The 24,287-nt window shown below is 38.2% G+C and overlaps 1 protein-coding gene across 3 annotated transcripts in view; it reads right to left on the bottom strand.

Moving 5' to 3' along the window:
* The window catches only part of LOC106880302 (uncharacterized), a 45,218-nt gene that overhangs the window by 3,402 nt on the left and 17,529 nt on the right, over nucleotides 1-24,287 (bottom strand). For 2 of the 3 annotated variants that reach the window (XM_014930173.3, XM_089351330.1), the window contains exons 3-9: nucleotides 19,949-20,069; nucleotides 15,784-15,956; nucleotides 9,804-9,947; nucleotides 5,758-5,944; nucleotides 2,879-3,009; nucleotides 1,660-1,796; nucleotides 479-568 (exon numbers count right to left, since the gene is read on the bottom strand). In XM_014930173.3, the coding sequence (XP_014785659.1) occupies nucleotides 479-568; nucleotides 1,660-1,796; nucleotides 2,879-3,009; nucleotides 5,758-5,944; nucleotides 9,804-9,947; nucleotides 15,784-15,956; nucleotides 19,949-20,069 (983 nt within the window). The remainder of the gene's footprint in view (nucleotides 1-478; nucleotides 569-1,659; nucleotides 1,797-2,878; nucleotides 3,010-5,757; nucleotides 5,945-9,803; nucleotides 9,948-15,783; nucleotides 15,957-19,948; nucleotides 20,070-24,287) is intronic. The other variant, XM_014930174.3, reaches the window with a different exon arrangement.

Here is a 24,287-nt window from a genome sequence, read left to right as displayed (position 1 = left end):
ATGCTTGCAACTATTATTCTCTATGAAAGACTAGTATTCTATCAAGAAGTGATTTGTCTCTCAATTCTTTAACACTTATCATATTACTAACTGTGTTAACCCAAAAGGTTTGTGAAATGACTTACATATGAGCTAAGGTTGCAATCATACAACAAAGGTCAAAACCTCAATCAGGCTATAAATTCAGAGATTATAAGCGGAAATATATAATCCTTTCAACTATAGGCACAAGTCCTGAAATTTAGGGAGGATGGGGTTAGTCAATTACTGTGACCTGGTGCTCAGATGGTACTTATTTTAGCAACCCGCTAAGAATAAAAGGCAAAGTTGACCTCAGTGGATTTTGAACTCAGAACATAAAGATTGGATGAAGTTCCACTAAGTATTTTGTCTGGTGTTCTAACAATTCTGCCAGCTCACTACCTTGCAATAAAATATATAATGAGAGACAGACATTAAGCTAAAAACAAAAATTCACCTGTATCCTTTTGTGGTTTTCACAGCAAGTGCAGCACATCCCAAAGGTTTATAAGTATGTGTCATTTTTCTCTCCTCACGAATGTTCAAACTGCAATAAAAAAAAAGAAAAGAAAATCAACTTTTTTTTTAGCATAGAAGCAAAATCATTATTTTTATCTATTAAAAAAAAAAAAAAATTTTTTTTTTGCTTTTACAACTTTGATTCCCAGCATTATTTTATGTTCACTTTCCATACTGGCATGGGTTAAATGGGTTTCAGCTTAACAACAATACTTTCTTGGGTGCATAAAATCATAACTCTATGCATGTATGATATTTTCAGTCAGAAATATTTTTGCAAAACTGTTGCATGTAGGACTTACTACATTTTTGAAAAATGCTAATCAGTTGTACTATACTTTGACAATTTTCATATCTTGGCATCTGGAGATACAATAGCTTGATCAAATATTGAAAAAAAAAAAAAAAAAAAAAGCCAAATTTGGACATACAACAGTTTAACATAATAGCAACGATATATATAACAACTATCGAAAGGCTGTGTTATCTTATCTTTTCTGATTTGTAAAAAATCAACACCCAGGACCAGTGCTACATGCTGGATAAACTAAGTGATTGCCCAATTAAAACATAGGTGTGGGAGTGACCATGTGGTAAGAAGCTTGCTTCCCAATCACAGAGTTTTCAGTCCCACTGCGTGGCACTTTGGGTGAGTGTCTTTTATTATAACCTCGGGCTGACCAAAGCTTTGTGAGTGGATTTGGTAGACGGAAACTGAAAGAAGCCCATCATATATGTATGTATATTCTTGTGTCTGTGTTTGTTCCCCACCACCACTTGACAACTGGTATTGATAAGTTTACATCCCTGTAACTTGGCAGTTTAGCTAGAAGAGATCAATAGAATAAGTACTAGGTTTAAAAAAAAAAGTCCTGGGGTTGATTTGTTTGACTAAAACCCTTCAAGGCAGTGTCCCAGCATGGCCACAGCCAAATGACTGAAACAAAGTAAAAGAAGTGCAGCTCCAACCAATCATAATCCCCTTCTCTTCTAAATGTGAAAAGTCATGTGAATTATCTTCAAGAACTTGCTTTTCCCCCTACCTTTTCTCATTTTTCAACTCCTCATCTCCTTGCATATCCCACCCACTTATAGTTATTTTACTTTCATCCAACTTACCTTTTTAAAGATGTAACACTTAAAACAGACTCAAATTCATTGTTTTGTTCATCAGTTTTTAAATATGGATTGGCATGGAAAGCAGATGTGTTTAATAAGGCTCGGACAGACCCCATATTGTTCAAGTCATGAGAACCCTGTACAAAGAACAGAAGTTAATTTAGAGTTATGAAAGAAAATCTGGAGTTTTTGTTGGGTTACCCCGCTCAGCTCTATGGTATAGAATCATAGGATCAAATAAACCACTTTATCAAGGTTTCCAGCTATAACCATTTCATATTTTATTGTTTTTGACAGAGATTATCATTTCTAGTACACATGCTTCTCACTTGGAGATTTAAACCCAGATGACAAAAGCTGACACCAATAACATATCACTTCTCTCCATTAAAATAGTGAACTATACCATACTATGATATATATATTTGCAGCAAGACCAACTGAGCTCTCAAGGCTTAAATGACTTAGTTAAGGGCCTGGCATAGTACTGGTCATACAACAAGTAACATAGACAGGTTCTAAAGTTAGCGGGAGTGAGCACATAAACAAAAAAAGAGCCACAACACACACCAAACATTTTAAAACTAATTTCTCTTCTATTACATGAAGTATTTCATTAGTCATAATACATAAGATTCTAGTCTACATTCATTAATTTCATGTTGCAGTGACAATGTCATTATGTATGAAACTTAGAACTACTGATGTTGGTGTGATTTGAAAAAGATGAAACTGTATGGTATCGTCCAGTGTCGAGAGGTTATGACGTCAGGGTTTGTTTTGGTTCTTCAGATGTCAGTGGCCACTTACACATTACAGGAAATTGAGCAGACAGTTCAAAAACACTGGAGGTTGGTCAAATAAAGTAATGACTCTAGGAAGTTCTTCCAAGGTCACATGATTAAAAAAAAAAGATTCGACTATTATCGCACAAGTGAACTAAAAAGTTTTAAAAAATTGCTGGAAAGGTGCCAATTTTGAAAATGTGCTTGAGGAGGAGTGGTCACTCCCCTTGCTCCCCTATTAGCTATGACACTGCATACAATATAAACCACCAACGGTTTGAGTCAGTAGTCTGACACTACCCTTACTTGGAGAGATGTCATTTTCAATAGATATTAACACAAATATTTAAATTCTAACAACTAACCCATGCTACCAGCAATAGTCAAGACAAGTGGCTTAATAACAACAAAACAAAATATAACTGGATACTTACTTGCAACAGTAAAGCAATAATAACAGTAATGGCAATACAGGAAGCAATGCATTCTGGGTGATTGTGAGATGAGCGACATATGCGTACAGAATTGTTGGCAACTTCAGACAGATTATAGAAATAAGGTATACCTGCAATGATGTACAAATCCAAATGTTTACTCAGTGTTTGTTTATTTTCTATTGTTTATTATAAATTCTATCTTTGAATCAACCCTTCCTTGGGACAAAGGAGTAGCCAGCACCCTACAGCCTAAAGTCTGAGGTCACCCGATTATTTAACATCAAATCTTTAACCTTTCAGTATCCAGATTATTCTGTCAAGTGTAATGCTTATTTATTCACATTGATTTGAATTAATCATGCATTATCTCATAGCTTTGAAATTTTGATGACGTGATTGTTTATTTTTAGAATGACATTGTAGGGTATGTGTGTGAGGTTAGATATGGCTGGTTTTAACATAAAATAGGTGGGATAATTGAGCTGGGTATGGCTAGTTTAAATGCTAAGGGGTTAAGTCTCCCACTTATCTAACTCATCTATCTGTCTACAACCTGTATCACCTGTTTTAACTATTAATCATCTAAATTCCAAGAAGCCATTCACTTGTTGAATCAATGAATCAAAACACAGCCACAGGTGTTCATTTATCAGTAAGGATATTATGAACCCTCCAAGTGTTACTGTTATTTAGCCCTAGGTTAAATCTGACTGAGCAGATGTATGATCATAGGCACTTGATCATGACTATCCGTTCTTATGTTTTCAGTCATCTAGAACTGCATCAGCCAGAGTGTTATTTTTTTAAAGACAGTAAAGTGTAATTTGGAAGAGATTTAGTTACAATCAAGTAGATCAAGTGACCATGTAGAGATTTCCTTGTTGCCTTGTGAATCCCCAACTAATTATTGCTAGAGGCCAACTTCAGCTATCTACCAGTGAAAATACTCACTATTGTCACTGTTACCAGGCGGTTGCTTCCTCTCTCAATCATCACTCAAGTTGGTTCTAGAAGCCTGATTAGATATTGGTTTAACTCTTATCTTTATCATGCTCTACACCCCTCTTCTTTATTTTATCATCATTTCCCCTCTCAGAAAATGTGCTAAACTGTAAATATACTGATTTATAAAATAGGGCATACAGCCTCAAATTTGGGGGAGAGATATAGTCAATTATATTGACATCCAGTATTTGACTTGTACTCTATTTCATTGATCCTGGAAAGATGAAGGGCAAAATTGACCTTCAACATAGTTTGAACTCAGAACATAAAGGATCATAACTAAACACTACTGGGTATTTTTACAGCTACTCTAACAATTCTGCCGACCTACCGTCTTTGTATGCGTAAGCATTAAAAGTGAAATGCTACCTGAACCTTGAGGAGCTTTGCAGGGTCAGTGCTTTGTCTCTGGTTTAATGATGTAAAGTGAACGACAAATATACCCATGAGTATGATACTAGTTTATCACAGGTAATATATCCAGGTAATCTAGAATCTCTTCCCTCAGTGGCAAGGATTAAATGAGGTAGAGTAGAATAATGTCATAGACCCAGAAACACAACAGATGATATGAGAAATAAACTTTCTCTGGATAGGTGCCTAATCTACATAGGTGATCTACCTACATAATTTAGTGCTTATTCTAAAATCTAGGATAAACTCTAGCAATGTAGAATAAAGTGCTCTGCCCAGAGACAACGAAGCACATAGACTAGATTTGAATTTATGACTTTGTTCCTTCAGCTATCTTGCATATATGGAAATCAAACTACATATTTCTTGCTTTGTGGGTAAATGCACTAAAATTATAATGGCAGGGACAATAATATTCTACATACAACAAATCTTTAACAAAAGAAAGCAACACAGAAAATACATTAAGAGCATTAAATTAATCATCACCACATTAGACAATAAAAAGCAAGATAAGAAACAAGTAACATTACATGCACACACGACATAAGCCTGTCAAAAGAAATAGCACAGGAAGCAGATATAGAATTAGCAAACGATACAGTAAAAACATTTCAGATTAGCTGAGAATACATTTAAAGCTAGATTCATCCAACACACCCATTTATTTCGGTCTTGATATAAATGTAATATAACATTCCTTTTGAAATATATCTGGTTTCTGAAAGACAGAAGGAAAAGCAACCCTGCATAGAAAAAAAAAAAAAAAAGACGCAAAGACCTGGCATATAATGATTGTGGTAGCCACTCTTTTCAACTATGCATGTCAGACCACATCTTGAAGAGAGAAGATACCTTTCCATCATACCTCCATGCAAAGAACTTCATGACTTCAAGTACATTCCTGTACAAGTTATGTAATTTTGAACTGGTTGAACCACCAACATTCAACACATGAGGTAGTAAGAGGTTCAACTTGTAAGATCAAGTTTTAATTTCAGCAAAATGTTACTCAATCAAGTACAGATACCAATCTTTGAATGAAAAAGAAAATTTAGTTTGCCATTAAAATATTGCTATTAATTCAAGCAAAGTTGCTTCCCTTTGTGATGCTCTGTTGGCGTAGCTCTCAGATTCATTGAGGCACATAAACCATAATACTGCAACAAGGAGTGGACTTTGTGGTGGTAATCACACACTAGGGTTCATTCAATTGTCTATAGTCCTCATTTATAAATCTCTGACCTTGTGTTCATATATGACATCATCATTAACACTAGCATTATTGAAGACTAGGCATTTGGATTCACTTATGCCTCAATAGGGGGTATTAATATATTAATGTCAAAAACGCCTGACATAAATATAATAATTGTTTCTACAGGATCCTTAAATTAAAACTGTAATTAGGGTTTCATCAAGAGGAATGGAATAGAATCATGACATAACAAGTTTACCTAGGATAGCAGCTCGGACAACAGCTGAGTTGTCATTGAAGAAATATTCATCTGGTGGAGTGATTAGACAAGGGTCCAAAGTGCAGTTTTCTGTTGTAGAGTTGATGGGGTCTTGAAGATAGCCCTCTTGTAAAACAGCTTCAGCTGCTAAATGTGGGTCATCCTCAAAGGACTGCTGTTTGAGGACCTTCAAATATAAAGACATTTTAAAAACAATATATTCTATTCTATTTAAAATGTAATATATTTACTATCACTATTATTATTTTTCTTCTGACTCTTTACATTCTTAGATCAAATTCCACTGAGGCCAGCTTTGCTTTCATCCTTTTGGGGGCCATTAAATTAAAGTACCAGTGAAGTACTAGGATTGATGTAACTGACTTGTCCCCTCCTTATAAAATTGCTGGCTTTGTGCCAAAATTTGAAACAAGGCAGTGAGTTAGCAGAATTATTAATGTGTTAGATAAAAAGCTTAACAGCATTTCATCTGGCTCTTTACATTCTGAGTTCAAATCCTGCTGAAATCAACTTTGCCTTTCATTATTTTGAGGCCGATAAAATATTATATACCAGTCACATAGTGGGGGGTCAATGTAATCAACTTGCTCCTCCAGTCAAAATTAGAAAGAATTATTATTATTAGTAAGGTGGTGAGCCAGCAGAACTGTTAGCATGCTGGACAAAATGCTTATTGGTATTTCGCCCGATGCTACATCCTGAGTTCAAATTCTGCTGAGGTCGACTTTGCCTTTCAACCATCTGGGGTCAATAAATTAAGTACCAGTGGACCCCAAAATTTCAAGCCTTGTGCCTTTAGTAGAAAGGATTATTATTATTATTATTATTAGGGAGCAAATCAATTTAGATGAGATGCAGTTTGGGTTCGTGCCAGGTAAAAGCACCACTGATGCCATATTTCTAGTGAGACAGCTGCAGGAGAAATATCTAGCCAAGGATAAACCTCTGTACCTGGCCTTCGTTGACATGGAGAAAGCCTTTGACAGGGTCCCCCGATCCCTTATCTGGTGGTCAATGAGGAAACTTGGGATAGAAGAATGGTTAGTGAGAGCTGTGCGAGCCATGTACAGAGATGCTGTCAGTAAGGTGAAGGTTGGAAATGAGTACAGTAATGAATTCCGGGTAGAGGTAGGGGTCCACCAAGGTTCCGTCCTCAGCCCCCTCCTATTTATCATAGTCCTCCAGGCGATCACAGAGGAATTCAAGACAGGTTGCCCCTGGGAGCTCCTCTATGCTGATGACCTTGCACTAATTGCGCAGTCACTATCAGAACTAGAGGAGAAGTTTAAGGTGTGGAAGCAAGGACTAGAATCGAAGGGCCTTAGAGTCAATCTAGCAAAAACCAAAATCCTAATAAGTAGGAAGGTAGATAAAACACAAACCCCTTCAGGTAGATGGCCCTGCTCAGTATGCAGTAAAGGAGTAGGTAGTAACTCTATAAGATGTACCCGGCGCAAGCTATGGACACATAAGAGGTGCAGCAATACCAAAGGCAGATTAACTACAAAGTTAGTCTTTGTATGTGGCAGATGTTCAGGTGCAATAAACACTGTAAACAAACAGGAAACAACTTCTATCTCATTCCAGGGAGAAAAACTAGAGGTAGTTGATAGCTTCCGCTATCTGGGTGACCAAGTTAGTAGTGGGGGTGGGTGCGCTGAAAGTGTAACTGCTAGAATAAGAATAGCCTGGGCCAAGTTTAGAGAGCTCTTACCTCTGCTGGCGACAAAGGGACTCTCACTCAGGGTAAAAGGCAGACTGTATGACGCATGTGTACGAACAGCCATGCTACATGGCAGTGAAACATGGGCTGTGACTGCTGAGGACATGCGTAAGCTCGCAAGGAATGAAGCCAGTATGCTCCGCTGGATGTGTAATGTAAATGTGCATACCCGTCAGAGTGTAAGTATCTTGAGAGAAAAGCTGAACATAAGAAGCGTCAGTAGTGGTGTGCAAGAGAGAAGATTGCGCTGAGAATGAATGAGGATGGCTGCGTGAAAAAGTGCCACTCCCTAACAGTTGAGGGAACCCGTGGAAGAGGTAGGCCCAGGAAGACCTGGGCTGAGGTGGTGAGGCAAGACCTTCGAACATTGGGCCTCACCGAGGCGATGACTACTGACCGAGACCTTTGGAAATGTGCTGTGCGTGAGAAGACCCGGCAATCCAAGTGAGATCGTTGCCAGTGCCCCTGGACTGGCTCTTGTGCGAGTGGCACATAAGATGTACCATCCTGAGCGTGACCGTTGCCAGTACCGCCTGACTGGCCTTGTAGGGTTTTCGAGCGAGATCGTTGCCAGTGCCCCTGGACTGGCTCTTGTGCGGGTGGCACATAAAAGACACCATTTCGAGCGTGGCCGTTTTCGTGCGGGTGACACGTAAAAGCACCCACTACACTCTCTGAGTAGTTGGCGTTAGGAAGGGCATCCAGCTGTAGAAACTCTGCCAAATTAGATTGGAGCCTGGTGTAGCCATCCGGTTGCACCAGTCCTCAGTCAAATCGTCCAACCCATGCTAGCATGGAAAGCGGACGTTAAACGATGATGATGATGATGATGATGATTATTATTATTAAGGCAGCGAGTTGGCAGAGTTATTAGCACATTGGGGGCAAAATGCTATGAATTTTTATGTTCTGAGTTCAAATTCTGCCATGGTCAACTTTGTCTTTCATCCTTTTAGAGCTGATAAAATAAGTACCAGTTGAGTACTGAAGTCGATGCAATTGATTTACCCCCTTCCTTGAAATTGCAGACTTTGTCTAAGTGTCTATGACTTCAGATGTCCAAATAAATACTGGTTTCAAATTTTGGCACAAGGCCAGCAATTTTGTGTGTGTGTGTGTGGGGGGGGGAGTTGATTACATCACCCCAAATGCACAACTGTTACTTATTTCATTGACCTCAAGAAGATGAAAGGTAAAGCCAATCTTGACGGAATTTGAATTCACAAAGTGAAGACAGACAAAATGATGCTAAGCATTTTGCTCGGCATGTTAATGATTCTATAACTTGCTGCTTAAGATGGCCAATATAGGATAGTTGACAGACTATATCAGCAAGTTATGGTGGAGTGTTACATTGATGAGAAAGAATGGAGATGGTAGTTACAACCATATGGACTTAATTTTGATTTTACAATTTTCTCTAATCTTTCATCATGACACAAGATCGCCTCCTCCAATGCCCCTGCTCTTCTCAAAATTCTTCATCTTGCAAGTTACTTGGTGACCCTGCCGGTGCTGGTTCCACATAAAAAATATCCAGTCCACACTGTAAAAATCATGCCAAAACTAACCTCACCTCTGCTGGTGCCATGTAAAAAGCACTCAGTCCATTCTGTGGAGTGGTTGGTGTTAGGAAGGGCATCCAGCCATAAAGACCATGCCAAAACAGATACAGTGGCCTGGGGTAGTCTTCTACCTGGTCGGCTCCTGTCAACCATCCGACCCATGCCAGCATGGAAGACAGGCGTTAAACGATGATGATGATCTTTTCTATTTAAACAAAGAAAGATGGAAAACTGTGTTGCATTAGTTGTGGTAGTAACATTATATCTCTTGCAGTAGTAATAATAGTAATCTAGTAGTTATTGTTAACTTCTGATTCAACAAACTTATGATCAAAGGCTTTGCAATCATCCATTCCATCTAGGACTACATTACTCAAAATATACTTCCTTTTTTTATAGAGGATTTGTGGGAAGTCTGGCAATTATTTCTAGCAGAGTGAGCAACTGCATAGGGACTGTCACTAGCTTATAATCTACAAGTAACGACTTCTTCATCATCATTGTTTAACGTCTGCTTTCCATGCTGGCATAGGTTGGATGGTTTGACCGAGGGCTGGCAAGCCAGAAGGCTGTACCAGGCCCCACAAGCCAGAAGGCTGTACCAGGCCCCACTTCCATCTATTAGTAATACAATTAATAATTCATGAAATTCATACATGTTGAAATTTAATGAAACCTCATCAAATTCTGGTTTCAATGAAATGAAAATTTCCAAGGGACAGGGAAACAATACAGACCTCTTGGATCGTAAAACTGGGAACAGTTCCTTTGGTATCATTCAACTCTGGAAAACCATGTTTAGACCAATATTTCAAACGTTTGGAGAAATCCAGCTCATCAATTACTCCAGCCCAAGCAATTAGTGAATCCAGGACTAACACCTAAACAGGAAAACATACAAACAGCAAGTTTTTAATTGTTAATATCTCAAGGAAGCTGTTTTGTTGTTTTCAAAGAATTTCATTCATTATTTTATTCAGGTTTCAGCAAATTTAAAACATTTAACTCTTTTTTTACCATATTTATAGGCGTAGGAGTGGCTGTGTGGTAAGTAACTTGCTTACCGACCACATGGTCCCGGGTTCAGTCCCACTGCGTGGCATCTTGGGCAAGTGTCTTCTACTATAGCCTCGGGCCGACCAAAGCCTTGTGAGTGGATTTGGTAGACAGAAACTGAAAGAAGCCCGTCGTAAATATGTATATATATATGTATGTGTTTGTGTGTCTGTGTTTGTCCCCACAACATCGCTTGACAACCGATGCTGGTGTGTTTATGTCCCCGTAACTTAGCGGTTCGGCAATAGAGACAGATAGAATAAGTACTAGGCTTCTAAAGAATAAGTCCTGGGGTCGATTTGCTCGACTAAAGGTGGTGCTCCAGCATGGCCATAGTCAAAAGACTGAAACAAGTAAAAGAGTATATTACTGTTAAAATGTGGAGGCGCAATGGCCCAGTGGTTAGGGTAGCGGACTCGCGGTCATAGGATTGCGGTTTCGATTCCCAGACCGGGCGTTGTGAGTGTTTATTGAGCGAAAACACCTAAAGCTTCACGAGGCTCCGGCAGGGGGTGGTGGCGAACCCTGCTGTACTCTTTCACCACAACTTTCTCTCACTCCTTCTTCCTGTTTCTGTTGTACCTGTATTTCAAAGGGTCAGCCTTGTCACACTATATCACGCTAAATATCCCTGAGAACTACGTTAAGGGTACACGTGTCTGTGGAGTGCTCAGCCACTTGCATTTTAATTTCATGAGCAGGCTGTTCTGTTGATCAGATCAACTGGAACCCTCGTCGTCGTAAGCGACGGAGTGCCAACAAACTGTTAAAATGCACTGCATTTTTTTGCTTTAATTAATTTTGAAAGTAATGGAGAATTTAGTAAAATAATTTAATCACTTTTAAGCTGGTATTTGGGACATAAATAACATGGAATTTTGAAGGAAGGTTTTAATTTAGCTTAGTTAAAACAGTATGTTTATGTCATAGAACTAGGGACAATTTCAGCTAAGCTAGTATTAAAAGGGTTAAATTAGACTACATCCCTCATGGAATTGATTTTGAAAATATGAAGAATCTAGTAAATAATTCAGTCATTTTTAAGCTGGTGTTTGGGAAAATGACACAGAATTTTGGGGGAAGGTTTTAATTTAGTTCAATAAACAGCAAATTTATATTATAGAAATAGGGGCAGTCTCATGCAGGTTGGTATCAAAAGGGTTAAATTAGACCATATTACTTATGGAATGTTTCACATAACTTCTTGTTCACCCTCGCCAAAGTTTTACTCATTGAAGACCATATATTCTTCTATCTTTCTCATAGAAAGGGAAAATTATCTGATTCCTTTTCCACTCAATTATATTACATACTTAATAATGGCCTCTAACTTTGGTACAAGACCATCATTTAGCAGAGAGTTAAAAATGAGAGATTGTGATGGTCAGACCTAGGTCTGCTTTGCTTTTCATATCTCTGAGATCAATAAATAAATACTAGGGGTAGGGTGGGGTGGGGGTCAATGCTACTGACTGAAGCTTTGACTGTAATAATCCAGCATAACCACATTGCAATGACCAAAACCAGTAATAGAGTAAATTAAATTCCTTCTAATTTAGGCACAAAGTCGCAGCAGTTTTGAGGGGAGGGGTAACTTAATTACACTGAGCCCATAACTTGGCTGCTACTTTATTTTATTAGCCCTAAAGGGATGAATGTCAAAGTTGACCATGGCAGGATTCGATCTCAGAACATGAAGAGATGAAGTAAGTTTTGCAGAGTATTTTGTTCAATGTCCTAATGACTGTATCAATCCATTGCCCTAGTAAAAGAAAAAAATAATAAATGCTCTCCTTAAGAATCTTTCAGCCAAAAGACTTAGTTATAGAACTTTTACATTTGCTACAAATTAAAGCCAAATAAAACTAAAATTGAGGACGACTTCTTGGGTCAATAGATTCCTTAAAGGAAACACTGTTTCTGATTTTTTAAATGGAGCTTTTATTGATCTCTTTCCTGAACTTTTGCATCTTCAGGTTATAATCTTGCATTTCCATCTCCTATAGATTTGTGGTTTCTGTATCTAAGCCAAAAGCCAAAATAATTCAATAAAATGGAATTAAAAATTTCTGCTCACACCATCATCATCATTAGAGTTTCTAACACATTATAGTATTTTTGTGGTTCCTTTTCAAGCTTATTTTGTTTCCAGGCCAACTTGGCTAGGATCAGTCTGTAAAATGACAGTTTCAAAGTTTAGCAAAAGCCAGAAATTTTAAGGAAGGGGTATAGTCAATTACATTGACCTCAGTGATCAACTGGTACTTATTTTACTCACCTTGAAAAAATGAAAAGCAAAACTAACCTCAGTGGAATTTGAACTCAGAACATAAAGAGCAGGAAGAAACGCTGCTAAGCATTTTGTCCAACCAGTTAATGATTCGGCCAGCTCCTACCCTTATTTGGTCTGTATAATGATAAGCATAACTTTATCTTTAGGTCAGTTGGAACAGTCAGCACCTCTCACTTGTAATCTCTTCTTCCAATTATTTAATAACATTATCATCATCGTTTTAATTCTTTTATTCTTTTACTTCTTTCAGTCATTTGACTGCAGCTATGCTGGAGCACCGCCTTTAGTTGAGCAAATTGACCCCTGGACATATTCTTTGTAAGCATAGTACTTATTCTATCAGTCTCTTTTAGCAAACTGCTAAGTTACGGGGATATAAACACATCAGCATTTGTCAAGTTTGTGGGGACAAACACACATATATATATGAGATGGGCTTTTTTCAGTTTCCGTCTACCAAATCCACTCACAAGGCTTTGGCTGGCCTGAGGCTATAGAAGAAGACACTTGCCCAAGGTGCCACACAGTGGGACTGAACCCAGAACTATGTGGCTGGTAAGCAAGCGACTTACCACACAGCCGCTCCTGCACCTATCCACTTTTCCATGCTTTTCCAGAAATTGCTGAGGCAACCAAATGTCTGTCCTGTTGCTACCCATCACCTGTTTCCTAGTAAGGCAACATCTCTCCATAACCACACATGCTTTCACATAGTATTGGAAGTGAAGGACACAACTTGCATTACAGTGACACTGCCATACAACTGTCATGTGATGTCAAAGCCTATGTCTTGTGTCTATGTTAGAAATTATTTTTATTATTGAGTGGTAGGAAACTCTCAAGAGAGCTGAACAACAGGAGGTCTTCGGAGAAGAAACACCCACTCAAGCAAGTATTTCAGCCCTTAACTTCTTATACTTTAAGGAGGCCAGACTACATTCAGGTCATTACACCGGGATGTATTTGCTGATACTTTTTAGCCACTTAGACATCAGAGACTTGTGCTTGGAGATTTCATCAAGTTGTGGCTCTATATTTCATCTAGTTGTAACCAACAGAGTGCCATGTGTATATACATCATCATCATCATCATCATCATCGTTTAACGTCCGCTTTCCATGCTAGCATGGGTTGGACGATTTGACTGAGGACTGGTGAAACCGGATGGCAACACCAGGCTCCAATCTAATTTGGCAGAGTTTCTACAGCTGGATGCCCTTCCTAACGCCAACCACTCAGAGAGTGTAGTGGGTGCTTTTACGTGTCACCCGCACGAAAACGGCCACGCTCGAAATGGTGTCTTTTATGTGCCACCCGCACAAGCCAGTCCAGGGGCACTGGCAACGATCTCGCTCGAAAATCCTACGGGAGCCAGTCAGGCGGTACTGGCAACGGCCACGCTCAAAATGGTGCATCTCATGTGCCACCCGCACAAGAACCAGTCCAGGGGCACTGGCAACGATCTCACTTGGCTTGCCGGGTCTTCTCACGCACAGCACATTTCCAAAGGCCTCGGTCAGTAGTCATTGCCTCGGTGAGGCCCAATGTACGAAGGTCTTGCCTCACCACCTCAGCCCAGGTCTTCCTGGGCCTACCTCTTCCACGGGTTCCCTCAACTGTTAGGGTGTGGCACTTTTTCACGCAGCTATCCTCATCCATATATCATCATCATCGTTTAACGTCCGCTTTCCATGCTAGCATGGGTTGGACGATTTGACTGAGGACTGGTGAAACCGGATGGCAACACCAGGCTCCAGTCTGATTTGGCAGAGTTTCTACAGCTGGATGCCCTTCCTAACGCCAACCACTCAGAGAGTGTAGTGGGTGCTTTTACGTGTCACCCGCACGAAAACGGCCACGCTCGAAATGGTGTCTTTTATGTGCCACCCGCACAAGCCAGTCCAGGGGCACTGGCAACGATCTCGCTCGAAAATCCTACAGGAGCCAGTCAGGCGGTACTGGCAACGGCCACGCTCAAAATGGTGCATCTCATGTGCCACCCGCACAAGAACCAGTCCAGGGGCACTGGCAACGATCTTACTTGGCTTGCCGGGTCTTCTCACGCACAGCCCATTTCCAAAGGTCTCGGTCCGTAGTCATCGCCTCGGTGAGGCCCAATGTACGAAGGTCTTGCCTCACCACCTCAGCCCAGGTCTTGCTGGGCCTACCTCTTCCACGGGATCCCTCAACTGTTAGGGTGTGGCACTTTTTCACGCAGCTATCCTCCTCCATTCTCACCACATGTCCATACCAGCGCAATCATCTCTCTTGCACGCCACAACTGATGCTTCTAATGTTCAGCTTTTCTCTCAAGATACTTACACTCTGACGGGTATTCACATTGACATTACACATCCAACGGAGCATACTGGCTTCATTCCTTGCGAGCTTACGTATGTCCTCAGCAGTTACAGCCCATGTTTCACTGCCATGTAGCATGGTTGTTCGTACGCATGCGTCATACAGTCTGCCTTTTACTCTGAGTGAGAGTCCCTTTGTCGCCAGCAGGGGTAAGAGCTCTCTAAACTTTGCCCAGGCTATTCTTATTCTAGCAGCTACACTTTCAGCGCACCCACCCCCACTACTAACTTGGTCGCCCAGATAGCGGAAGCTATCGACTACCTCTAGTTTTTCACCCTGGAATGAGATAGAAGTTGTTTCCTGTTTGTTTGCAGTCTTTATTGCACCTGAACATCTGCCACAAACAAAAACTAACTTGCTAGTTAACCTGCCTTTGATGTTGCTGCACCTCTTATGTGTCCATAGCTTGCACCGGGTACATCTTATAGAGTTACTACCTACTCCTTTTCTACATACTGAGCAGGGCCATCTACCTGAAGGGGTTTGTGTTTTATCTACCTTCCTACTTATTAGGATTTTGGTTTTAGCTAGGTTGACTCTAAGGCCCTTCAATTCTAGACCTTGCTTCCACACCTGAAACTTCTCCTCTAGTTCTGATAGTGACTCCGCAATTAGGGCAAGGTCATCAGCATAGAGGAGCTCCCAGGGGCAACCTGTCTTGAACTCCTCTGTGATTGCCTGGAGGACTATGGTAAATAATAGGGGGCTGAGGACGGAACCTTGGTGGACCCCTACCTCTACCCGGAATTCATTGCTGTACTCATTTCCAACCCTCACCTTACTGGCCGCATCTCTGTACAATATATATATATATATATATATATATATAGACTGATGCAGGTGTGGCTAATTGATTAAAAAGTTGGCTTCTCAATCACATGTTTCAGAAATAGATGAGGCTTGGTGACAGGAAGGACATCCAGCTGTAGAAAATCTGCATTAAGAAACTACACATAAGCATGGTAAAACAGACACTGAAAACGAGGACGATGATGACATATACCAACCATTGTATCAAAATTCGATGTCCAATCTCCAGGTGACCAAAACACTCGGTGTTTGTCCTGGCGGATATTACAATATTTCAGATCTTTATCATAGTAGAACTGGCATTCATCAGGATCCATCCAGCGTGCAGCCAGACCAATTGCATCACCTACAGCAGCACCATAAATGAGACCTGCAATACAGTTACACAAAGGCCAGTTACTTCATGATAAGACATTGTTACACACACACAAACACACATAATCAATAACAAAACTCATATACTATTACACATACTAACAAGTAGTCACTCATTGCATTACTTTTACTCAACTGAAACAATACACTGTGCCACAAAATCCTAGTAGCATGCTGTGTTACACTTTCTCACCTGCAGTTACATAATGTTACAGTCATTCAACAAGGCATATTGTGTTACACCAAATTCCTGTAGAATTGGGAGTTATGGTTACTACACTATGAGACATACAGGGTCAGTTATATGATACATTGTGCTACATTGTTAATACAGCAAGGTGCACACTGTGTTACAGTTGCAACACAATGTTACTTAGTAAGAACATCATGAACCACAATGTTATAGTTACTTTAGAATGATACATACTGTGATATAGTTACTAGACGACAACACACAAACTATATTACACAATTACTACGTTGTGACAGAATACACAATGGCACACATAGTGTTACAATTACTGAACTATGACACAGTGTTACACAGTTACAACACCAAGACACATTTTTCTTTAAACCTTTAGTATTCTGATTATTCTGTCAAATTCAACGCTTATTTAATCATATTGCTTTGAATTTATCCTACACTGTCTTGTAGCCTTGAGATTTTGGTGATGTGATTGCTCATATACAAAATGACATTGTAGGGTAGGTGTGAGAGACCAGATCTGGCCAGTTTGAACATAAAGCAAGTAGAATATTTTGGTTGGATACGACCAGTTGAAATGCTAAAGTGTTAAAGTTTGTCATGGAATAAAAACCAGTACTCATAATAATATTTTCAGCCCCATCTGGTGGTAAATTCCTATTAAAATTTAATTCTAATCCTACTAATTTAATAATGATCTTATAATAATAATTATAAACTAGCAGGAAAAAAAAATATTATTCATAAAGAGTAGTACAATTACAAATTGCCTGTAATTCATGGGCAATTCGTAACCGAACTACTCTTTATGCCTAGTTGATGTCTAGCTTGGACATCTGTAGGAAAAATGTGGGTGGTGGGTGGACAGATTCTAAGTGTCTGGTCCAAATGTTTACAAGAGAGTGACCTCTGCTGAAGGCACCCAAGGATCACATGACAATATTAAAGTGAGTGAATGGTCTTTCATGCCAATGACCCAACTGTGTTACACTGTGACACAGACAATGTGTAACAGCAGTGGTAGTGGTGTTAGAGGCAATGTTTGAGGTGGTTGTATTGCTTATGGGATTAGCTGTAATGTCACCAGTGAGCAAGTGATGATGATAATAATGGTGGTGGTGGTGGTGGTCATGGTGATGGAGATGTCAGAAGAGATACAGCTGGTTAATGGTAGAGGCATGTTCAATGGTAGGAGCACAGACAGTAGCAAATGTTTTCAGAATCTTTAAGACTGTAACTTCACTGAAACTGACTGCATCATGGAGTTTTAAAATGGATCAATAAAGTAGAGGAATATCATTCTGACAACGACGATGGCGGCAGCGACCACCACCACCACCATCTCTTCCATCAAATAACATTTTCCCCCCACAATCATAAAATACTTCCATCTACCCCACCAACCCTGTTCCACTGCCAACACTATTCTTTTTAACAAAACCTCTCTAGCACAAATAATCTTCACAACCACCCCCAATCAATTACATCACCACCACCACCACCACCATTACTCCTATCACCACCAACAACATCACTGCTATTGCCAACAACATCACCACCACTACCAAGAACAATATCACCACCACCACCATCAAGACTAACATTATTAACACCCCCTCCTGAACACTGCCACTACCAACAAATGAAAGAAACCATCGAGGCAGACAAAAATGAAAATCCATAAAAGAGCGGAAAAGCAAATGAAACAGCCAGTTTGTTTCACTGGTTTTCCATTGGTCGGTCATATCTATTTCAGACATCTTACCATCCTCATGGTTGGTGGTGATCTGTGAGCTTTCCATAGGACATCATCTAGACCAATGCCAGGGTTGCTGACTATTTAGAAAATGGATTAGTAAAGTTCCGGAAGCTCAGAGGAAAACTCCCAACCGTCATATGACCCCAAGAAATGGCCCTTGTTCAATACTGTTACTGCCTTTAAGTGATGAACTTGTGGTATGTTGTACTTGGTGGTAGCAACAGTAGTAGTATAGTTTACAAAAGAACGATGGTGGTGAGAGTGGTGTGTGTGTGTGTGTGTGTGTGTGTGTGTGTGTGTAAAGAAAACCAAATTTCATCAGATTGATTTTTATGGTATCTAGTTCTGTGTCAGTGGTAAATTGGGATGATTGATACCTTTCACTTGCATAACCAGGCATTGAAATAATAAAGCCTCAAATCATGCTGTTTTTATCCCATGAGGCCTAAGTGCAGTTAAACAGAAAAAAAAATGAAGGTTATGGAAAATTAACAAATGTTATGTTTCTAGCAAACCCAAAGACTCATTTGGATATAATGACAGTGCTAATAATAATTTATTACATTACCACAGTGAAGGCACAGTGATTAGAGCATTGGCCTTACAATCATGAGGTTGTGAGTTCAATTCCTAGATTGGGCTGTGTATATTATTCTTGAGTAAGACACTTTATTTCACATTGCTCCAATTCACTCAGCTGCAGAACTGATTTGATGCCAAGCTGTATCGGCTTTTGCCTTTCCCATGAACAACATTGGTGGAATGATGAGGGGAGGATGGTTTGCATAGGCAACTGCTGGTTTTCCACAAACAACCTTACCTGTACTTGTGCCTTGGAGGGGAACTTTCTAGGAGCAAACACATGGCCATTTGTGACTAGCCTTTCTGTTTGGAAACAGTATTTCTAGGACTACATTATCAAACTGTCTTTTTTTTAAAAGACAGTTGAATATGATTTGAGGGCACTTTTGTATGCTGTTTCTAGCAGTCAAGAGAAACTCAATTCCTTGGTCAGCCTTAATTAAGAGGGACTATATAACCAACCTGTCCTTATCCCCTTAAATAGGATTTGAGGGAGATTTAGCTGATATTTCTAGAACTCTCTTTAGCAAAGGTAACTTATTGGAAGCTACTTCTATCCCAAACCTTATGCTGTCATAAAATTGGGAAATATTTAATCAAATTTGGAGAGATAAAACACACAAACTTGTTTCAATGAGATTTGAATTTAAACAGAAGACATAAGTATATTTCTGCCCAAACAATCAGAAATGTATCTAACATTTTCACCAACTGCTGTGCTATGATGTTTTTGTTCACCTCCAATATATATTGTGTTTTTAAACACAGCACATCCATAAGAGATACCTCAGTAAATTTGCTTTTTGCAATGTATTTACATTAAGTATGATACACAAATGGCTCTTCTTTTATTGTTTTTCTTTTTAATCTAAGGTTCAAAGAGCTTCATAAGAGACATTGTTTAACATTATTTACATGGTGCTAAAATAACAGATAAGTCTAAATAATGAAGTCCTTCCCAGAGACATCAAAATGGTTGTAGTGGATCAGAAATCATAACCCATGAGCTAGCAATACATATCTCATGCATATAGCCATTTCACATTTGATCATGTACCAAATACCAAACACCAAAGTAACTTAGGAGAGAAGTAGTATGTGCTGAAAACCTAATATATATGTAACTAGGGTACATAGGATAAGTCAGCTTGGTGGAGTCCTTTCTTCTCCGATTTATACTGACAGGAGGAGTTGAATTACCTACTGTCAAAACACTTTCAATTTCCCAAGACTACAACAGTTTACAGTTAGTGATTTGTACCTAATCTCCAGTATTAGTTTATTAATTTGCAATGATAGGATACATACTGACCTCTTACCTCATGCACTGAAACCATCTATGCTGCCAGCAAAATAAACAAATAGTCTTAAAAGTATTACCTTCACAGTATCACATGCTGACCATTAAATTAGTACCAACATTGAAAAAGATGTCTACCTGTAATTTTATCACTCAACACATGAGCATCCAGTTTGGTGGAATTTGGTGGAAAATGAAGAGGTGTTTTCAACCGGCTTGGCACATATGTTGTGTGAGTCTGCATTTGAATGTATTTCATCTGTAATTAAACCAGAATTTGGGTTTTCTTTTTAAGGTTTGTATTACTTTTATCCAGTTAAAAGTTGCAGCATTAAACAGAAACTATGTATTCACATATATCTATAACAATGTGTGTGTGTGTACACACATATATGTATATATCGTTTTAATCATCATCATTTAATGTCTACTTTCCATGGCATAGGCTGGTTGGTTCAACAGCAGCTGGCAAACAGAAGACTGTTGTGCTCTAATGTTTGCTTTATCATGGTTCTGTAGGGCTGAATGGCCTTCCTAATGCCAACCACTTTACAGAGTGTATTGGGTGCCTTGCCTTTTATTTGGCACTAGTACAAGTGAGGTCATAAGAGAAGACTCCTCAATTGATGGTGGGGGCAGGAGAGGAGATAGAAGGAAGTGGCTTTATGGCCAGGTGATGAGAGGTTAAAGTATGATAGAGGGACAGGAACAGGTTCTTGCTGTAGAGGAGATACATGGATATCCCAGCTGGATGAGAAAGGATGGGGAAGATATATCAGGGAGTATCCTCAAGTAACAGTGTGTGTGTATTTTTGTGTGTGCATATATATATATATATATATATATAAATATATATATATATATATATAATACAGATTGTGCAACTGAACTGAGAGCAATAACAATGTGTCTGCTAAATCTTAAATAAGTATTGTGAATTAAGAGCTAATATTTTGCAGGTAATAATTATAAGGTATTAACATATTTTTTTTATAGATTGTGTTAGATAATACCAGAATAATAAAATCACTGCAATGAAACATTATTTGCAGATGAGCCATGCTAACCACACCCCACATTACATCATTATGCAAAGTCAGCAGTCAACTGTATTCTGACTAAACTTGAGATGCACAAGATGTTTGCTGTTAATTACACAGAATCTGTTGTAACTGCAAGTATATTTGCATCTTCCTGGTTGGTTTTTAAATGGTTTACTGCTATAAATCCACAAACCAATATGACCAAGGTTGCAGAAAACTAAGGTGTGAGCAAGAAAGGGTGATGAAGTTAGGGCCATTAGAATTTATTTAGGTATGACATCTAAGTTCACAGGCATCAAAGTCCATTTTAAAGCTATTTGGGGCTAATAGAGCACCAAAATGTTTTTGACTAGCTGAAGCAGAGAGGAAAGAAAGTGAGAATTGTTTTTGATAGAGGAAATTTGTATTCAATCAAGTCACTGATCATCACAATTGACATTGGTGGAAAGAGTAATACTGTTGGAAGGTGCCAAAATCATTGATCCCTATTTTACAGTTGAGACAAGGAGTGTTTACAGTGCAAACTACAGGTTTTACATTTTATACACACACACACATATATAATGGTGTTAGGAAGGGCATCCAGCCGTAGAAGCCTCGCCAAATCAGACTGGAAACTGGTACAGCTCTCCGGCTTACCTGTTCCAGTCAACAGGTTTCATGGCTGAGCCATGAAAAAGAAGCTTCCTACTCAATTCAAAAGACTTCCTGAAACTTGAACTCTTGAACCCCACCCCAAACCTACATAGACAAAACATTTATAAGAGACTGACTAAAGCAAAATTTCATTCAGAACTCAAATTTAGGTACAAACAGTTGATCCTCATAAAAAATGCCTTTTCTCTCTGACTCCCACCAAAATTCTTTTTAATATTTCTAATATTTGATAAGACTAATACATTAAAACCAGTAATATTTTGTTAAACATTCTCTAAAATGTACTTCTGTGCCTTTTCCAACTTTATTTACTTTTTTAAACTATAATTTTTGATTTGTATGGACCTCTAACCACTTTTCATATATATATATATATATATATATATATATATATATATATATATATACTACATGGAAAAATGTGAGCAAGAGAAATAATATTCTTGAGATTATAAACCTGGAAAAGTACAGGACAATTTATTACACTTGGAAAAATTCAGGACAAGTTATTACATCTGGTAAAGTACAGAACAAGAAAATTTTCACTTAAAATATTGCATCTAAGGATAAAATTTCAAATAAAATATTCAGATATAAAAAATATTAGCTTTTATTAAAACTAAAAATTGTGTTACAAGTTATTACTTCTATTTGTTATTACCTGTTACTTCTATTAAAAATAAAAAAATAACTCAATATTTTTTGCACTTCAAAAAAATTCATTTTTTAAATTATTAATTAATAATTCAAAATTTGAAAATAGGTTATAAAAATAATAGTAGTACATAAATTAGTACAATAAATAGAATAATACAAAAATTAGTTTATATATTACAGTAAAATTTACCTATATCAGCAAATTCACAGAAAAACTTGCTTGAGTTATTGCCAAGTCTTCACATTTTTAGTCTTGACCCAATACCTATTTTTTACATATTAAACTTGCCTACCATATATACTATTCTACTTTGCATAAAACTTTAGCTATATTGGTACTTCTGGTTCTCATTTTTTAAGTATTCTAGTGTGTCAATATTTTAACAAAATGATAGTACCTTTTTTAATTATGTTACTTTGTAAATTAAAATCAAACCATTTTTAATATTCAAATTTTATCCTTATCTATAATATTTTAAGTAAAAATTTTCTTGTTCTGTATCTTACCAGATGTAATAACTTGTCCTGGACTTTTCCAGGTTTATAATCTTAAGAATATTATTTCTCTTGCTTGCATTTATCCATGTAATCCAATTAGTTTAATTACAGAAATTAAATTGAATGAACTTAATTTAAATTTTCATGTTGAAACTGGTTAATTGGGTATTTCATCTGGGAAGAATTTTCCAAAACAGAGTTACATTTCAACAAGTTGGTTGACCTACGACAAAGTCAGATATATATATTCTTTTATTCTTTTATGCGGTATGGTGGATCACTGCCTTGAAGGGTGTTAGCTGAACAAATTGAACCCAGGACTTATTTTTTAAGCCTAGTACTTATTCTATTGGTCTCATAAGCTGAAATGCTAAGTTACAGGGACATAAACACACCAACAACGGTTGTCAAGTGGTGATGGGGGGGAGACAAACACACATAGATATATACATATCTAAGTATATTTTTTTACTTGTTTCAGTCATTTGACTGGGGCTATGTTGGAGCACCACCTTGGAGGGTTTTAGTCGAACAAATCGACCCCAGGACTTATTTTCTAAGCCTAGCACTAATTCTATCAGCCTCTTTTACTGAACTGCTAAGTTATGGGGACATAAACACACTAACACCAGTTGCCAACCAGTAATGGGGGTAAGTGGAGACAAATACACACATATATACACAATGGGCTTCTTTCAGTTTCCATCTACCAAATCTACTCACAAAGTTTTGATTGGCCTGAGCCTATAATAAAAAACACTTGCCCAAATTGCCATGCAGTGGGACTAAATCTGAAACCATGTGGTTGGGAAGCAAGCTTCTTACCACACAGCCATGCCTGCACCTATATATATATATATATATATATATATATATATATATATATATATATATACATATATGAATGTATGTATGTGTACACTTGCCCTGACATCAAGTGGTCATCATAAGCAAGCTTCACCATCTTACAAGCAATGATGCTCATTTTCAGTCATCTGTGAAAAACATATCTGATCATGGGAAATATCATTTTGCCAAGAAACAAATGAGGGTTGGCGACACAAAGGGTATCTGGCCTCAGAAAATCCACTTCTTTCACTTAGTACCTATGGCCCAAGGCTATTGTAGAAAACACTTGCCAAGGATACTATGCCATGGGACTGAACCCGAAACCATGTAGTTGGTATATATATATAGGGTGGTGGATTGGCAGAATCATTAAAGAGAATAAGATTTGTTCTAGTGATTCACATTATGAGTTTGAATCCCACTAAGGACAATTTTGCCTTTCATCTGTTTTGTGCTGATAAACAAAGCAGAGGTCAAATATCTAAAAACAATTATTTTATTACACACACACACACACACACATACCAGTTTTTGCAATCCTTTGTCATTTCTTTTGTGATCTCTCTGAATTTCTTGTGAACTCACAGCTTACATTGGGTACCACACATGGAATTCCTACTCACAACTTTTCTGCATATTTAGCATAGCTACTTTCCAAAAGACAGTTCAGAAATGATTCCTTTGCTGCAAGCAAAGCATTCTTTCTGTTTTTGCCCAGGTAAAACAAAGGTCTCAATTCTAGGTTTACTTCTTAGTTTAGAACTAATTCTCTA

Source organism: Octopus bimaculoides, chromosome 4, assembly GCF_046866305.1.
Source record: "Octopus bimaculoides isolate indiv1 chromosome 4, ASM4686630v1, whole genome shotgun sequence".
Classification (NCBI taxonomy): Eukaryota; Metazoa; Mollusca; class Cephalopoda; order Octopoda; family Octopodidae; genus Octopus; species Octopus bimaculoides.
This window is presented reverse-complemented; position numbering and strand designations above follow the sequence as displayed.